At 36.3% G+C, this 15,322-nt stretch overlaps 2 protein-coding genes across 2 annotated transcripts; both read left to right on the top strand.

Moving 5' to 3' along the window:
* The first annotated feature begins 7,575 nt into the window (after positions 1-7,575).
* Positions 7,576-8,562, top strand: LOC134496585 (olfactory receptor 14I1-like). Its single transcript, XM_063302304.1, has one exon. The coding sequence runs from the start codon at positions 7,576-7,578 to the stop codon at positions 8,560-8,562; it is 987 nt and encodes a 328-aa protein (XP_063158374.1).
* Positions 8,563-13,834: 5,272 nt separating this feature from the next.
* Positions 13,835-14,767, top strand: LOC134496584 (olfactory receptor 14L1-like). The gene has a single exon (XM_063302303.1). It carries the CDS (start codon positions 13,835-13,837, stop codon positions 14,765-14,767), a length of 933 nt encoding a protein of 310 aa, XP_063158373.1.
* Positions 14,768-15,322: the final 555 nt, after the last annotated feature.

The following is a 15,322-nucleotide window of genomic DNA, read 5'->3' as shown; positions in this document are numbered from 1 at the left end:
AATTCATGCAGGTCTGTGTTAAGACCTTTGTATTCCCTGGGCACATATATATTTATTGGCACTGCATAGGGCCCCATAATATATAAGAGATTTATCTTCATTTCTTTTGCCAACTTTTTAGTTTCAAAATGCAGTAAAATGAAGCATAATGAACCAAAAGTGATATTTATATAAATATAATTGGTGTCAAGATATTCAAATTTTGATTTTACTGTTATTTTTGAAATTTTTATTTAACTTAAAAGATGTTACAGGGTCTGTAGGAGCTTATATTTGGTCTACCGTCTACGTATAAATGGTCAAATGGTCATGTTAGTTTTTTGTATAACCCCAGATTGGCTAGATGCCGCTTCCAAGGTAGACCAGTTTTTCCTTGCTTAAACTTTGGAAAGCCTATCTTCAGAAAATAAACAGTATATTTCGTTATTTTTTTTTTTATTTTTTTTCAGGATATGTGAAAAGATGCTGAACAGCAATCGAAAATATAGACAAATAGTGTCAGTTAATGAATTTCAAAAACTAAACATTAGGGGTTGCTAATTAGCCTGTAATTATATTTATATATACAGAGAATAGGGAAATGTTTGGTTCTATTAACATTTTAGGACTTAAAAAGTAGAATATTTGATTCAATTCATATTAGGCATGAAGTATTTCATCTTGGAAATATGGCTTTGGTTAAATCTGAAAGTTTTTCTCATTGATTAGCATGGGGAAACTGATAGATGCCACAGTTTAAAATAAATGTCAGTGGAACTGGATTCACTTTCCCTTCATTATACAAATGAAGACTGTCAGATTTCTGTACAGATTTCTGCACTGGGAGCCTTTAGAACTTTTTAAAGGCAATACTAAGATTCCATTTCCTTGTTTGCATATTTGTATACACATACAGTACATGTTTGAAAACATGCAAATGTGAGTAGATCAATAGGTACCGCTTCGGCGGGAAGGTAACGGCGTTCCGAGTCATCATGCTGGCCACATGACCCGAAAGTGTCTATGACAAGGCCGGCTCTAAGGCTTAGAAACGGAGATGAGCACCACCCCCTAGAGTCGGACATGACTGGACTTTACGTCAAGGGAAACCTTTACCTTTACTACAGTGCATGTACACATATGATGATTTTTGGCGAGGATGGAAAGACAGCAGTCAATTAATGATTTTTAAATATATAGAAAACTCTATTAGAGTTGCAGGGAAAAAAAAGAATACTGTAATTTTCAGAGATTTCTGGAAAAAAAATGGGGCAAAAATATGGATTTATTTGAATATGTGATTCCCAATTCTTTGCATATTCCAAAAGAAGAAATTCAGCCAGTAAAATGCTGCCTATTCAAGGCTGCTTCAAAGGTAAAAGGATTCCCATGCATGTATGTATGTTTGTATGTATATACTGCATACACACACACACCCCACACACACAACTGTAAATATTTTAACATTTATCAATTTATCATGATTTGTATTTTGGCTCCAGTGGGAATAACCAACTCGTTTTCAACCTGCCTTTTTAGGGGCTTTAACTCTCCAAGTCTAGAGGTTTAAATATACCTCTTTGTTCATTGTCAGCCATCAAAATAGATTTTAATAAACATCTATTAACACATTTTCTTTTAAAAAGAAGTGAATTAAGGCAACAATCAATACTACTTCCTTATATATGTACCCTTTTCCCTGGTTATATCTTCTTCTTAAGATCAAAGACACGTAGAGAAGATTATATATTTCTCTTTTGAAGTCAGAAGACAGTGCAGGAAAATAGCATCTAAATAAGAAGGAAAGCAGACTAGCCCAAAAATCTTGAATACTTTTTAAAATGCCTTTCTTTAATTAATCAAATAAGTAGAATCAAATAGAGAAAGGTTAGAAAGGCAAAGAAGTGTGTGTGTGTGTGTGTATGTGTGAACATGTACTTTATATATGTATATAATGTTTTAAACGTCAGTTTCAATAAAGGATTACCATATTTCATTGAAACTGTCCATCCGTAAACTACATCTGTGGCCAACTCTCAAGTAACATCATGTCATCAGTTCATTAGGTAACTGGGATCATAAATGTATATTTCCTAGGTTGAAGTCATAGTTTCTTGATGGTAAGAAGAGTTCAGAGCATCTATTTCTTCTAGGCAGCTGTCAGTTTCCCTGTATTAAATACATAGTTCAAAATAATATGGATGTCTGTAAAGATTAAAGAAAAAATCTCAAATCAAGTAAGATATCCAAGTACTCCTTCCCAGAACAGAACAACTTTAGCACATTTCAAAACCATGTATGTTTTTTGTTGTTTATACATTCAGTTACTTCCAACTCTTCGTGACTTCATGGACCAGGCCACACGAGAGCTTCCTGTCAGTCGTCACCACCCCCAGCTCACCCAAGGACGAGTCCATCACCTCTAGAATATCATCTATCCATCTTGCCCATGGTCGGCCCCTCTTCCTTCTGCCCTCCACTTTCCCTAGCATCATCCTGTTCTCCAGGGTGTCCTGCCTTCTCATTATGTGGCCAAAGTATTTTAATGAAGCACTATTCCCACTGCATCACCAAGGAAGCATGTTTTACTGATTTTGATACTATATAAATGCAGTGGAATTCAATAAATCAGTAACTGTCTAAGATCTGTTGAAATTTTTGATACAGATCTAATAGGCTTCCTTCACATTTCTTCAGTTTGGGAGACAGTCCAATATTTGTGGGAAAACTAAACCGATGTTTCTTATTCTGCTGAAGTCAACTAGGCCTAACAAAAAATAACAATTTCATACAAATATTCGGTTTGCAGCACAATTTCCTGACATTTTGTAATGTGAAGACAGACTCCACAAAGCATTTCTTGAACCATAAGAGATAGACAGGTAGACAGACTGATAGTCAGATGAAGATATTCTATCACCTGCAAGCATAATAGGATTCCATTATATTTTCATGCTCAGTCCTCCCATTGGGATTGTCATCTCTCCAAAAGATGGCTGGTAACAGCTCCTACCCATATTATATTTTTCAATCTTTGATTTTCAAGATAATACACACCAAACATGTTTGAAGGGGGCTGAGAAGTCTTTTTAGGGATTATTTATATGACAAAGAACTCAGAATACAGCTTCATATCGCTATTAGTCCTCTCTCCCTCTCTGTCCTCTCCACCTCCCCACATTATAATGATAAAGACACATGCATGTCACCATCATCTCAGTATTAAAGAAGGATTTAAAGCATATTATTTTCTAAGGACAACTGTACAATGTGCTGCATGAATAGCAACAACATTTTCTGAATATTCAGTAAGAGTAATTATGCTAAAGTTGAACCTCATAGCCCATAAACCCTAAATAAATGATAGAAGGAGTTGATAACACACTATCCTTAATCTAAAAATAAAAGATTATACAATTGAGAGAGCCTAGATTTTTATTATTTAAACACTGATAAAGTCAGATTTACTGCTCATCAATTTTTTTCATTATTGACCTTCAAATTCTGTTTCTCTCTCTTTCTCTCCCTCATTAAAATAATAAAGATACTTGGGCAATGATTTAAGGACTTTTTATTGCTACACTTTTTTTTTTAATCCACTCCACAGTATTTTTTTTTATACTATCAATGGAGACAGTTTTTTTTTTTTTTGATCTTTGGGGAAATGGAAAGAAAAATAGATAAAGTGTCTTGGAAATGCAGCACAGCATAATCTCTTACTGATGGCTATAGGACAGTAAGAAAAAAATAAAAGAATCTGCATGAATAAACATGGATAAAGATGGTGAGTCATTCACTGATTTTTATTTTGAATTATCAATCCATTAACTCTCCCTAGCTTCCTATAAACAGTCAGAAGTCTTCCCTTCCCTTTCTAATTACAATTTCAACAAAATACAGAATATAACATAAGTGTTAGCTGCCTATAGAGAAACCTCACTTCTTCACGTTAAAGACTGAGATTTGGCTGAGAGTGAAGGTATCTCATTATTTTCCTTTAATCACCACAAATATGCCCCCAGGTTCATTTTTAATATACTGTTAAAACCTAGGGCTATGTCAGTATTTTAAATGGACTCTTTAATATACTTTTGTTCACTTTCTAAACAACATTATCATACTGACAGAGTTCTTAATTCAAACTGAGTTGTCAGATAGAATTGAATGCTCTTATTTGAAAACATTCTTTACAATGATAGAGATGAGAAGGTCATTCAAAGGATTAAAAGAACCACTATAATTCCAATACTGCAGTGCATTGTGGGCCATTTATCAAGAAAATGATGACTTAAAAATAATGAAACAAAAACAATTATCTCAATCTACATTTGCCAAAATATTTAAATGTGGCTAATCCTGACACAAATAAGATATCTCTATAGCATTTAAAGAAAGGAGTTGAGCAGAGTTGGCAATTCTGAGTTGGGCTAACAAAACTCAAATACATAACTCTAGAGTTATTCCTTTAAAAATTCAAAGCCTTGTCTATGAATATAAAAATTTGTGCATTACGGTACATTGAATTTGTTTCAACAAATAACCATAGCATGTTATACCTGCCTGAATTGTCCCAGTTAAAGATGAAGAAACAGTTCGAAAAAAAAAGACAAACAGAGATGGAAGAAGGGAGGGAGGGTGGGTGAGCCATAATGGTGAACTGATTTTCTAAAAGAGAGGAACACATTGTGGCCGTAATAGCCCTGAAGACAGGATTTGGGCTACTGAAATCTCTCTAGAGAGATTGTCAGATTACCCACATGTACTCTGAAACTGCTGTTCATTTTGCAAGCGGATGGCAGGAACTGTGTTTTTGCATTCGGCTTCAGATTAGCTGGGAGTTGCAGGATTCCATTGTCCTTACAGCCACTAATCTTGCCTATATGGACTCTGAGTTCGACTGGGCTCATCTCTTAATCACTTAAACTTAAAATTTTCCCCTTTGTCTTTCTTTAAAGATCAAGAACATTCAGACTGGCAAATTTTGGTGAAATCACTGGGTAAGATTCCTTCAATCCTTTTTTTTTTTTTAAGTTTAATTAAATTCAAAAGTTTTTATTTATTTTTTTGGAATATACAGCAAAAGGATGATTCCTGTTGGTTTTAGAAAGTTTTAAATGGATTAAGGGCTCAGATGGACTTGATTTAAGACTTTGAATTTGATTGAAAGGATCCCTTCCCAGGGGAAAATTGTTTTTGTTACACTCTGAAACCAGTTACACAACTCTGAAGTTTGGAAACTAGAGGGCACCACATGGTTGCATTATGTTGTTATTTCTGATAACCCTTAGTGCATTTTCTTCTTATTAAGAATGGATAATGATACATCTGAGTTTCTAAGTTGAGCCTCCTACCCCATAAAACCTAAATAAATAATAGAATGAGTTGATAACACAGTGTCCTTCATCTAAAAATAAAATCTTATAAAAGTGAGACAGCTTAGATTTTCATTACCTAAAAACTAATAAAGTCAGATTTACTGCTCATCATGTTTTATTCATTATTGAGCCTGCAAATTCTCTCTCCCTCTCTCTCTCCCTTCCCCTCATTATAATAATAAAGACACCTGGGTAATGATTTAAGAACTTTTTGTTGCTATTTTTTTTTAATCCATTCCACAGTAGCTTTTTTATACTATCAAAGGAGAAAGGTTTTATAAAAAAGATCTTTGGGGAAATGGCAAGAAAAATATGATAAAGTATCTTGGAAATGCAGCACAGCATAATAACTGACTGATGGTTACAGAAGGACAGTAAGAAAAATATAGAGAAATCGGCATGAATAAACTTGGATAAACGTGGTGAGTCATTCAGATTTTGTATTTTGAATTATCTCTCCATTAACTCTCCCTTGCTTCCTATAAACAGTCATAAGTCTTCCCTTTCCTTTTCAACTACAATTCCAACAAAATATAGATTGTATGCATTAGCTGCCTATAGAGAAACTTGACTTCTTCAGGTTAAAGACAGATTTCACTCAGTATGAAGGTTTACTATGGCTTGATGTAATTTAATTTCAAGTTATTTTTCTTTAATCACCAGAAATCTGCCCTCAGTTTCACTTTTACTATATCTTTGAAACTTAGGGCTATGCCAGTATTTAAAATAGACTCTTTGAATATATTTTTGTTCACTTTCTAAACAAGGTGACCTTATTGATAGAGTTCTTAATTCAAATTAAGTTGTCAAATACAGTTTAATGATTGTATTTGAAAACATTCTTCACAATCCTCATTTCAGGTAGAACAAGCTAGAAATGCGAAAATCATTCAAAGGATTAAAAAAAGCTTTAATTTAAATTTTACAGTTCATTGTGGGCCATTTATCAAGAAACTTTAAAATGATGGCTTAAAAAAATCGGGAAAAAAACCCAATTATCTCCATCTACGCTTGCCAAAATAATTATATGTGGCTAATCCTGACACAAATACAAGGTTTCTGTGACAAATAAAGGAGTTGAACAGAGTTGGTAATTCTGAGTTGGCCTAACAAAACTCTGGAGTTATTCCTGTGAAAATTCAAAGCCTGTTCTATGACTATAACAATTTGTGCATTACGGTACATTGAATTGATTTCAACAAATAATGATAGCATATTATACCTGCCTGAATTGTGCCAGTTAAAGATGAAGAAACAGTTTGAAAAAAACAAAAACAAAAGAGAGATGGAAGAAGGAAGGGAGGGTGGGTGATCCATCATGGCAAACTGATGTTCTAAAAGCAGTAATACATTGTGGCCGAAACGGTGCCAGAAAGCAGGATTTGGGATACTGAAATCTCTCTGGAGCTCAAGAGAGATTTTCAGATTACCAACATGTACTCTGAAACTGCTGTTCTTTTTGTGAGCAGAAGGCAGGAACTGTGTTTTTACATTTGGCTTGTACTCAGCTGGGTGCTGCGGGATTCCATTGTGCTTACAGCCACTAATGTTGCCTATATGGAGTCTCAGTCCAACCCTTTTTTCCCCCTTTTCTCTTTCTTTAAAGATTGAGAACCTTTAGACTGGCAAATTTTGGTGAAATCACCAGGTAAGATTCCTTCAAACCTTTAAAAAAATAAGTTTAACTAAATGCAACATTTTGTATTTTTTTGAATATACAGCAAAGGGACAATTATTGCTGGTTTTAGAAAGTTTGAAATGGATTAAGGGCTCAGATGGATTTGGGGGGGATATTTAACAACTTCTTGATTTGGACTGGATGTTGATGCTTATTTCTGTTAATATTTAATTCTTTTTAACGTGGGGATGAACTTTGATTATTTGAAGAAAGGATATAGGGGGATTCATTTAAATGGACAGGAGGGATTCAGATTGCGTGCAACAGATATAATTTGTAACATTTATGTTGTTATTTCTGATAACCCATACTGGACTTTGACTGCCTAATAGAGAGAGATGAGATTCCAGAGTTGGGTTTGCATAAATTGGGGTGAGTCATCTAAGATTTCAGAATGTTTTAATAAATGTGGAGAACCAATTTTCATATAATGCTCACTAAAGGCTTATCGAGTACTCTCCATATCACTCCAAAGTGTATTGAATAGAAAAAAAAAATAAACACTTCTTTTTCCTTTTTCTTCTAGGGGTCTTATTATTAAGAATGGATAATGACACATCTGAGTTTCTTCTGTGGGAATTCTCAAAGATTAGGGAGATACAGGTCATGCACATAGCTTTACTACTGACCCTGTTTTTAATGACGGTAACAGGCAACCTTGTCATCATCGCTGCTGTTGTTTCTGACCACCACCTTCACACCCCCATGTACTTCTTCCTGATGAATTTAGCCATGCAAGACATTGGTTCAGTCTCAGTCATTATTCCCAAAACTGTTTTTAATTCTCTTATGAATATAAGGACTATTTCTCATTCTGGATGTGTTGGCCAAGTCCTCTTCTTCATCTTTTTCATAGGCTGTGATGTTTCCCTCCTTACAGTCATGGCTTATGATCGGTATATTGCCATTTGTAGTCCTTTACAGTATGAGATGATAATGAACAGGAAGGCTTGCATAAAAATGATGGGTAGTGTATGGACTGCCAGCCTTCTCAATGCTTCATTACACACTATTGTCACTTTTATTACTCCTTTCTGCTCTAATGTTATCAACCAATTCTTTTGTGAAATGCCACATATAGCTAAGATTGCCTGTTCTGATTTATATGTAACTGAAACTGGAGTTCTAATCTTCAGTGCTATATTAGCATTAAGTTGTTTTTCCTTTGTCATTCTCACTTACGTGCACATCTTCTCTGCTGTACTGAGAATTCCTTCAGTTCAAGGAAGGAAAAAGGCCTCCTCTACTTGCCTGCCACACCTCATTGTCTTCTCCCTATTCATGTTCACTGGTTGCTTTGGTTACCTAAAACCTGTAGCTGACAGTCCATCATACCTTGACTTCATTATAACAATAACATATTCCATTATCCCGCCTGTGTTGAATCCATTAATCTACGGCATGAGAAACAAAGACATCAAAAGTTCTCTTTCACGACTTTTTGGTCAGAAGTTATTGCTTTTGAAGGAGAATGAGTTCTGTGTCTTCCTATTTTTAAATTTCAACAAGAAAGTAAAAAGACAGACATAGGGTATCAATACTTATGTAACCATCTCCAACCTTCCAGTACATTAATTTGGAAATTTCATTTTATTCCTTTATGAGATTGGGCTCATCTGTGTCAAGATGGAGGTTGTTATGGTGTATTGAGCCAGCTCTGATTCTTGAAGACTATAGGGACATGTCTGTACAATTTTCTTGCCAACATTTTAGAAATGGCTGAGAGAAAAAGTTTGCTGCAAAGACACCCAGCTGGGTAGGGCAAGACAAAGACTCTTTTTCTCAAATTCCTTTGACTTAACCACTAGACCACACTGATTCTCTCTGTTAGAATACCTTGAAGAAATGTATATATTTTGCCTGATATTTTGCCTGATGTTTCAGCTTCAGAGATAATTATCACAACAGAAGCTCTGTGAAAAAGAGCTAGATAACAGATATGTCATTAGAATTAATGGATATGGACTACTGAATTGAATGGAACTTTTGCATTTACAGTACAGATGTAGTATCGAAAATCTCTAAACAATGTATTTATTATGAGAAAGTGTTGATTAAATGTATTTGACAGTAAATAATCTTCTTTGTTTGCCTTAGGGAAAAAAATATTATAATTTTTATATGAGAATTCCATATGAGAGATGTTTAAAAAAGGATCTGAATATTGATGTGGAGTTCCTAATAAATCTTAAACCTATGGCGGGACAAATGAGAAACCAATTAAAAATTAACTGTTCACCATCCCTCTTTACTGAGGCGTTAATTCGTATGTTTATGAATCAACATAATTAAAACTTTTTGAAGCATCAAATAAACCTGTCCAACCCACCCTTTATAAGAAAAGTTTATCTTCTTCTATTAAAACAGTCTCTTTAAAAAAACGGAAGGATGACATTTTAATTCAGAGAAACACCAAGGGTGGTAAAGACAAGGGTAAAGAGATCATACAGACCTTTGTATACAACTTGCTGGGGTGGTTTAATCTATCATTCAACTTATTTTGTGATGTGTGAATGCAGTATCAGGCCATCTTTCCCTGCACTTGAGATGCATGAATGGTAGTTTGTCTTCCCAATAATATTAGTGCCTCACATTTCTAAGTAAACATGATCTCAGGACTCATTCAGACATTACAGAATGGGTCATTTTTGAAAGATTTCTAAAAGGGAAATAGAGAAAACCTGGTACAATAATATCTAACAAGTCCCTTACCTTTTTCTTCCAAATGTAATTCTAGGGAGATGAAGCCAAGGTCAGGATCGAATCCGTATGGCTTTATTAAAAGCATAACGATGAGATCAGGTTGGTTAGAGGAACTCGCTGCCTTCTACCTGCCTGCTTCTCTCTCCCACTGTTGCTCTCTCTGTCTCTGTCTCTCTCTTTTTATTCATTTAACAAAGAAAAAAGAAATATAGAGAAATCCATATACAAAAAGAGAATTTCAAATAGGCGATTATATACATACATCCAACAAATTAATTACTTATTAAGAGGCGAAATAAAAATGAATAGAAATAATGAAGAAGCAAACAACTCCCAAGAATTAACATACCAAATTGATGTAAATCACTTCTATATACCACATATTCATTTAATGATATAACAAATTACTCATATTTTAAACACACTTTTGTTAAACTATTATGAAATCTATGCAAAAGTGAAATATATTCTGTCATTTTTTATTAATTAAAAAAAGTCCTTTTTCAAAATTGAGAGGTAACAGATTTCCTTTTGGAATATATGTTGAGGGAAAATGGAAAAGAAGTATGGCTTTAAAACTGTAGGAAGAATCTTCAATAACCAGCAATATGCTGATCACTACCTTGGTAGCCACAAATGCAGATCATCTGCAACCTTTAATAATGCAAGTCAATGAGTATTGCAAAAAAGAAGAGAAAATATGAGTACCAAACCAATGGCAACATGAACAGCAACCAGGTTTAGAATTGACCGTGAAAATGCTGAAGTGGTAAATAGTTGATCCTAAAAAGAAGAAGCTATCAACAGTGCAGGATTCATCAATCAAGAAATATACCATAAACTAGTACTTGGTAAAGTAGCAATGAAAGGCTTGAAAAACTTATTCAGATGCTGTGATGTGTCTACACCTGCAAAGATCAGAAATGCGCAGGCAATGGTTTTCCCTGTGAACTTCATGTAACAAGTATGGACTTGGAAGAGCACGATAGAAGGAGTACTGACATTTTTTTTTTCCCACTTTAGTGTTGGAGAAGAAATCTGAGAATACCATGGATAGCCAAGAAAACAGTGAGGTTTCAGCTGGCCTCTGACTCAGAAAATGAAACTCTTTCTGAAATCAGAGCGGGAAATAGAAACCTAACAGGCAGACCCTGGGAAAGCAAAACCCAGAAGTGACTCAGCAGCACAGGAGCAGTTACAGACGCTGATTGGCCAGGCTTTGGAGGAGGATTTGAATTCTCCAATCAGCGCACAGGAAAAGTGTGCAGAAAAGTGTGCGAATCAGAAAGCAGGCCAATTGGCTGCTGAAGAGAAAAGGCATGGAAGGGTTCAGCATAAAAGGCAGATGTGTGAAGAGCAAGCTGCTGGAGGCAACCAGTCCTTTGAGCTCACAGCCTCAGCAGAAGAGTCCTTACCGATGCTGGAAACCTCATCTGTAGCTGGAGGGGAATCAGTGCCTGCTTTTCCAATCATGGAGGACCTGAATCCTGCACATGCTGTCACAGAGGATCCTTTCCCAGCCAATTCTAGTAACCTCAGCCTTATGACCAGTTCCAGACCTTGCTGCCACCATTCCACACATTCTAATTGTGTTCCTGGACTTGCTCCAAGCTCTCAGCCTAGTTCAGGATTTCCAGTCCAGTTTCATTGTACTCCTAGCTCTCAGACCTGCCCAGAATCTCCAGTCCAGGTTCATCATGTTTCGAGCTTCCAGCCTTGCGCAGGATCTCTAGTCCAGTCTAGTCATGATTTAAGTGCCCAGTCTTGTCCATGAACTTCAGGCCCATCTTGGTCATCCGCTTTGCCCAGGATCAGCAGTCCAGTCCAGTTGTGTTCCCAGCTCTCAATCTAGTCCAGAGTCTACAGCCCAGTCATGCATCAAGTTCCCAGCCTAGTCCCAGGTCTCCAGTCCATTCCAGTGTTGTTTTGAGTTCTCAGCCTTGTCATGAGTCTATAGCCCAGTACAGTGTTGCTTCCAGTGGCCAGTCTAGCCTGGAATATCCAGTTCAGTTCAGCCTTGCCTCCAGTGCCAAGCCTAGCACAGCTTGGTCTTGCCTAGCCTCCAAGTGTCAGCTCGGTTCGAGCGGTGTTTCAGACCACAAACACTCATCCCCAGTTCCAGCCTTGCCACGTGTCCGAGATTCATCTGGCACTACAGTTCCAGTCAGTGAATCCTGCCTAGCAGTCCTGCCACAGCCTTCACCTGCAACCTTGCTGATTCTCCCGATGTTGCCCAGATGGTCTTAATCAGAATCAGCCCACTTCATTAATCACATTGACTTATTATTGTAAATAGTTGTATTAATAAAGAGTGGTTTTTGATTATAGCTCTGCCTGGCCAACTCATAGTCTGGAGAAAAACAAACATTGCATCACTGAAAAAAATCAGCTGAGAGTTCTTAGTTTAGGCACAAATGACTGGGCTCCGATTATCATATTTTGGACACATTATGCAAAGATATGGCTTTCTGAAGAATTCTATAGTGCTGGAGAAAGTGGAAGGAAGCAGAAGAAGAGAATGACCAGCAACAGGATGGATGGACTCAATTACCTCTGACACCTGAAGGACCAGGTTAGGGATCGATCACCCTAGAAAACATCTATCTGCATTTTTACTAAGAGCGAATATGAATGGACTTCATGAAACATAATCAATCACACAATCTCCAAACATGATTGGAGAACTAGGTATATGTTTCTTCTTCCATTGAATCTATAAACCATACTCTAAAATCAATTTTTACACAAGAATGGTGGAATAGCAACACAATTTCCTAATGTTTTCTAGTAGGGAGCACCAACGCTGCAAACCACTTGCAAAAGATGGAAAATATATATGTATATGTATATATGTGTGTGTGTATGTGTCAAATCACTTATAAACAAAGCATACTTCAATTGAATTTGCATGATTAATTTTTCCATTCTGACTCCCACCTTTCAAAAACAGCTTCTATTCAGTAAAAAAAAAAGTTTGCTAACCCCAGCAACAAACAAGACCTTTCGCTATTGTTTCCCCTCCACAGGCCCCACCCCATTTCTGTACAAACATTCTTTACTTGCTCAGCTGAAGCTTTCCTGTCTCGACTGAGTGAAATCCACTGATGTTAAAGTCAAAGGATCAGCTGCGTTTTCGAGGGTTACCTTATCTTCATTAATCTATGTTCAGGTTGTTTCTTTTTATGTCCTCATTTTCATTTTTAATATGTCCTTAAAAACTTATTGTAAATATTCAGTATGAACTTTTTCTTCAAAAGCATTTTCATTCCCTTTCTAAGCCAAAGTCACTATCTAGATTGACTTGAGTCATTTATTCAATTTCAATGATTAAAAAGCTTTGACTTTTCCAAAGTGGCTCTAGTATCTCCATCACTTCAAACTGAAGGGACTTGATTGAATTTGGCTGCTTTCATCTGAATCAATTTGTCTCTCATCAACTCAACAACTAAACCAAAACATTTGAATCTGGTCAGACTTTATGCATGAGTACCAAAGGAAATACCTTAAATTCTAAAATGCATTCTCAAATATCTCCAAGTCCAAGATACAAAATAATGCCTTAAGGCCTGAGACTTACCACACTGAAATTAAAATAAGTAATATAATTGACAGATCAAAATGCAGTGTGGTTACTCCGAATGTTGGATGATCAAGGTTTAATGTAATGGTCATTGAAGGTTGGTCAGTTATTGTTCAAAAGACCCCAAACTGTCCTTAATAGGAAATAGATTAACTGTTCCTTTTTCCTTTAGGTTTCACTTCACATTAAGTCTAGTCGTGTCCGACTCTAGGGGGTGGTGGTCATCTCCGTTTCAAAGCCAAAGAGCCGGCTTTTGTCCGTAGACACTTCTGTGGTCATATGGCCGGCATGACTACATGGCACGCCGTTACCTGCCCGCCAAAGTGGTACCTTTTAGTCTACTCACATTTGCATGTTTTCGAATTGCTAGGTTGGCAGGAGCTGGGACTAGAAACGGGAGATCACCCTGTAAAGTGGATTTGTACTGCTGACCTACCGATTGGAAAGCTCAGCAGCTCAGTGGTTAAACCCTGAGCACCACCACGTCCCCTCTTTCCTTTAAGGGTAGCACAATTAGGAATGGATAATGACACAACTGTGTTTCTTCTCTTGGATTTCTCAAAACTTGGGGAGGTACAAATCATTTACTTATCTTTATTCCTGACACTTTATTTAATGACAGTAACTGGGAACCTCCTCATCATCACTGCTGTTGTCTTTGACCACCACCTTCACACTCCCATATACTTCTTCATGATGAATTTAGCCATGCAGGACATTGGTTCAGTTTCAGTCATTATCCCTATTGCTGTTTTAAATTTTCTTACCAATATTAAGTATATTTCCTATTCTGGATGTGTTGCTCAGTTTCTATTCTTTTTCTTCTTCCTGACCTGTGATGTTTCCCTCCTTACTGTCATGGCGTATGATCGATATATTGCCATTTGTAATCCATTACGATATGAAATGATAATGAACAGGAAGGCCTGTACCAAAATGATTGGCAGTGCATGGACTGCCAGCTTTGTCAATGCTATATTACACACTACTGCAACATTCACTATTCCTTTCTGCTCTAATATTATCAATCAGTTCTACTGCAAAGTTCCATATTTACTTAAGATTGCCTGCCCTGGTTTATATGGAGCTGAAATTGGTATTGTAATGTTCAATTCTACTTTAGGAATTGGTTGTTTTGTCTTTGTTATTGTTACCTACGTGCAGATCTTCTCTGCTGTACTGAGAATTCCTTCTGTTCAAGGAAGGAAAAAGGCCTTTTCCACTTGTCTACCACACCTTATCGTCTTCTCCCTATTCATGTTTACTGGTTGCTTTGCTTACTTAAGGCCCATATCTGACAGTCCATCATATCCTGACTTCATAATTACAATTATGTATTCCATTATTCCATCCATGTTGAATCCATTAATCTATAGCATCAGAAACAAGAAGATCAAAGCTGCTTTTTCAAGATTTGTTGGTCTGAGATTATGTCATTTTAAAGAAGTATGAACTGTTCATTTACCTTAAAAAAAAATCAACTGGAAAGAGAAAAAGCAGACATAGGGTACAATCCTGTGTAACCACTTCCCACTTTCATGCATATTACCTTACTTTAGAACAGTTGTTTGTTCATTTATGTGATTGAGACGATCTCTATTAAGATTTTTGTTGTGACCCAGACTCCAGGTGACACCAAGAACAAATCTGCACAATTTTCGTGGCAACGTTTTCAAAAGTGGTTTGCCAGTACCTTTTCTCTAGGGCTATGTGAGAGCATCTGGCCACAGTCAACCAGCTGGCTTCCTGGGATAAGGGAGGTCTATGACTCATGGACTCCCAGCGTCTGATCTAGAACTTACAACCACTCAACCAATCTGTTCTCTCTGTTAACGTAATTTGACTGAAAGGTCTGTCTTTTCTTGATATTTCAGCTTCAGAGATAATCTTCAGAACAACCACTCTGATAATAAGAGTTAATTGAAAGATACGAAATTAGAACTAAATGATACTAAATATTGGACTGAATGAATCCTTACATATTTCAAACACAAATGTTTGAAGAAA

Source organism: Candoia aspera, chromosome 4 (assembly GCF_035149785.1).
Source record: "Candoia aspera isolate rCanAsp1 chromosome 4, rCanAsp1.hap2, whole genome shotgun sequence".
NCBI lineage: Eukaryota > Metazoa > Chordata > Lepidosauria > Squamata > Boidae > Candoia > Candoia aspera.
This window is presented reverse-complemented; position numbering and strand designations above follow the sequence as displayed.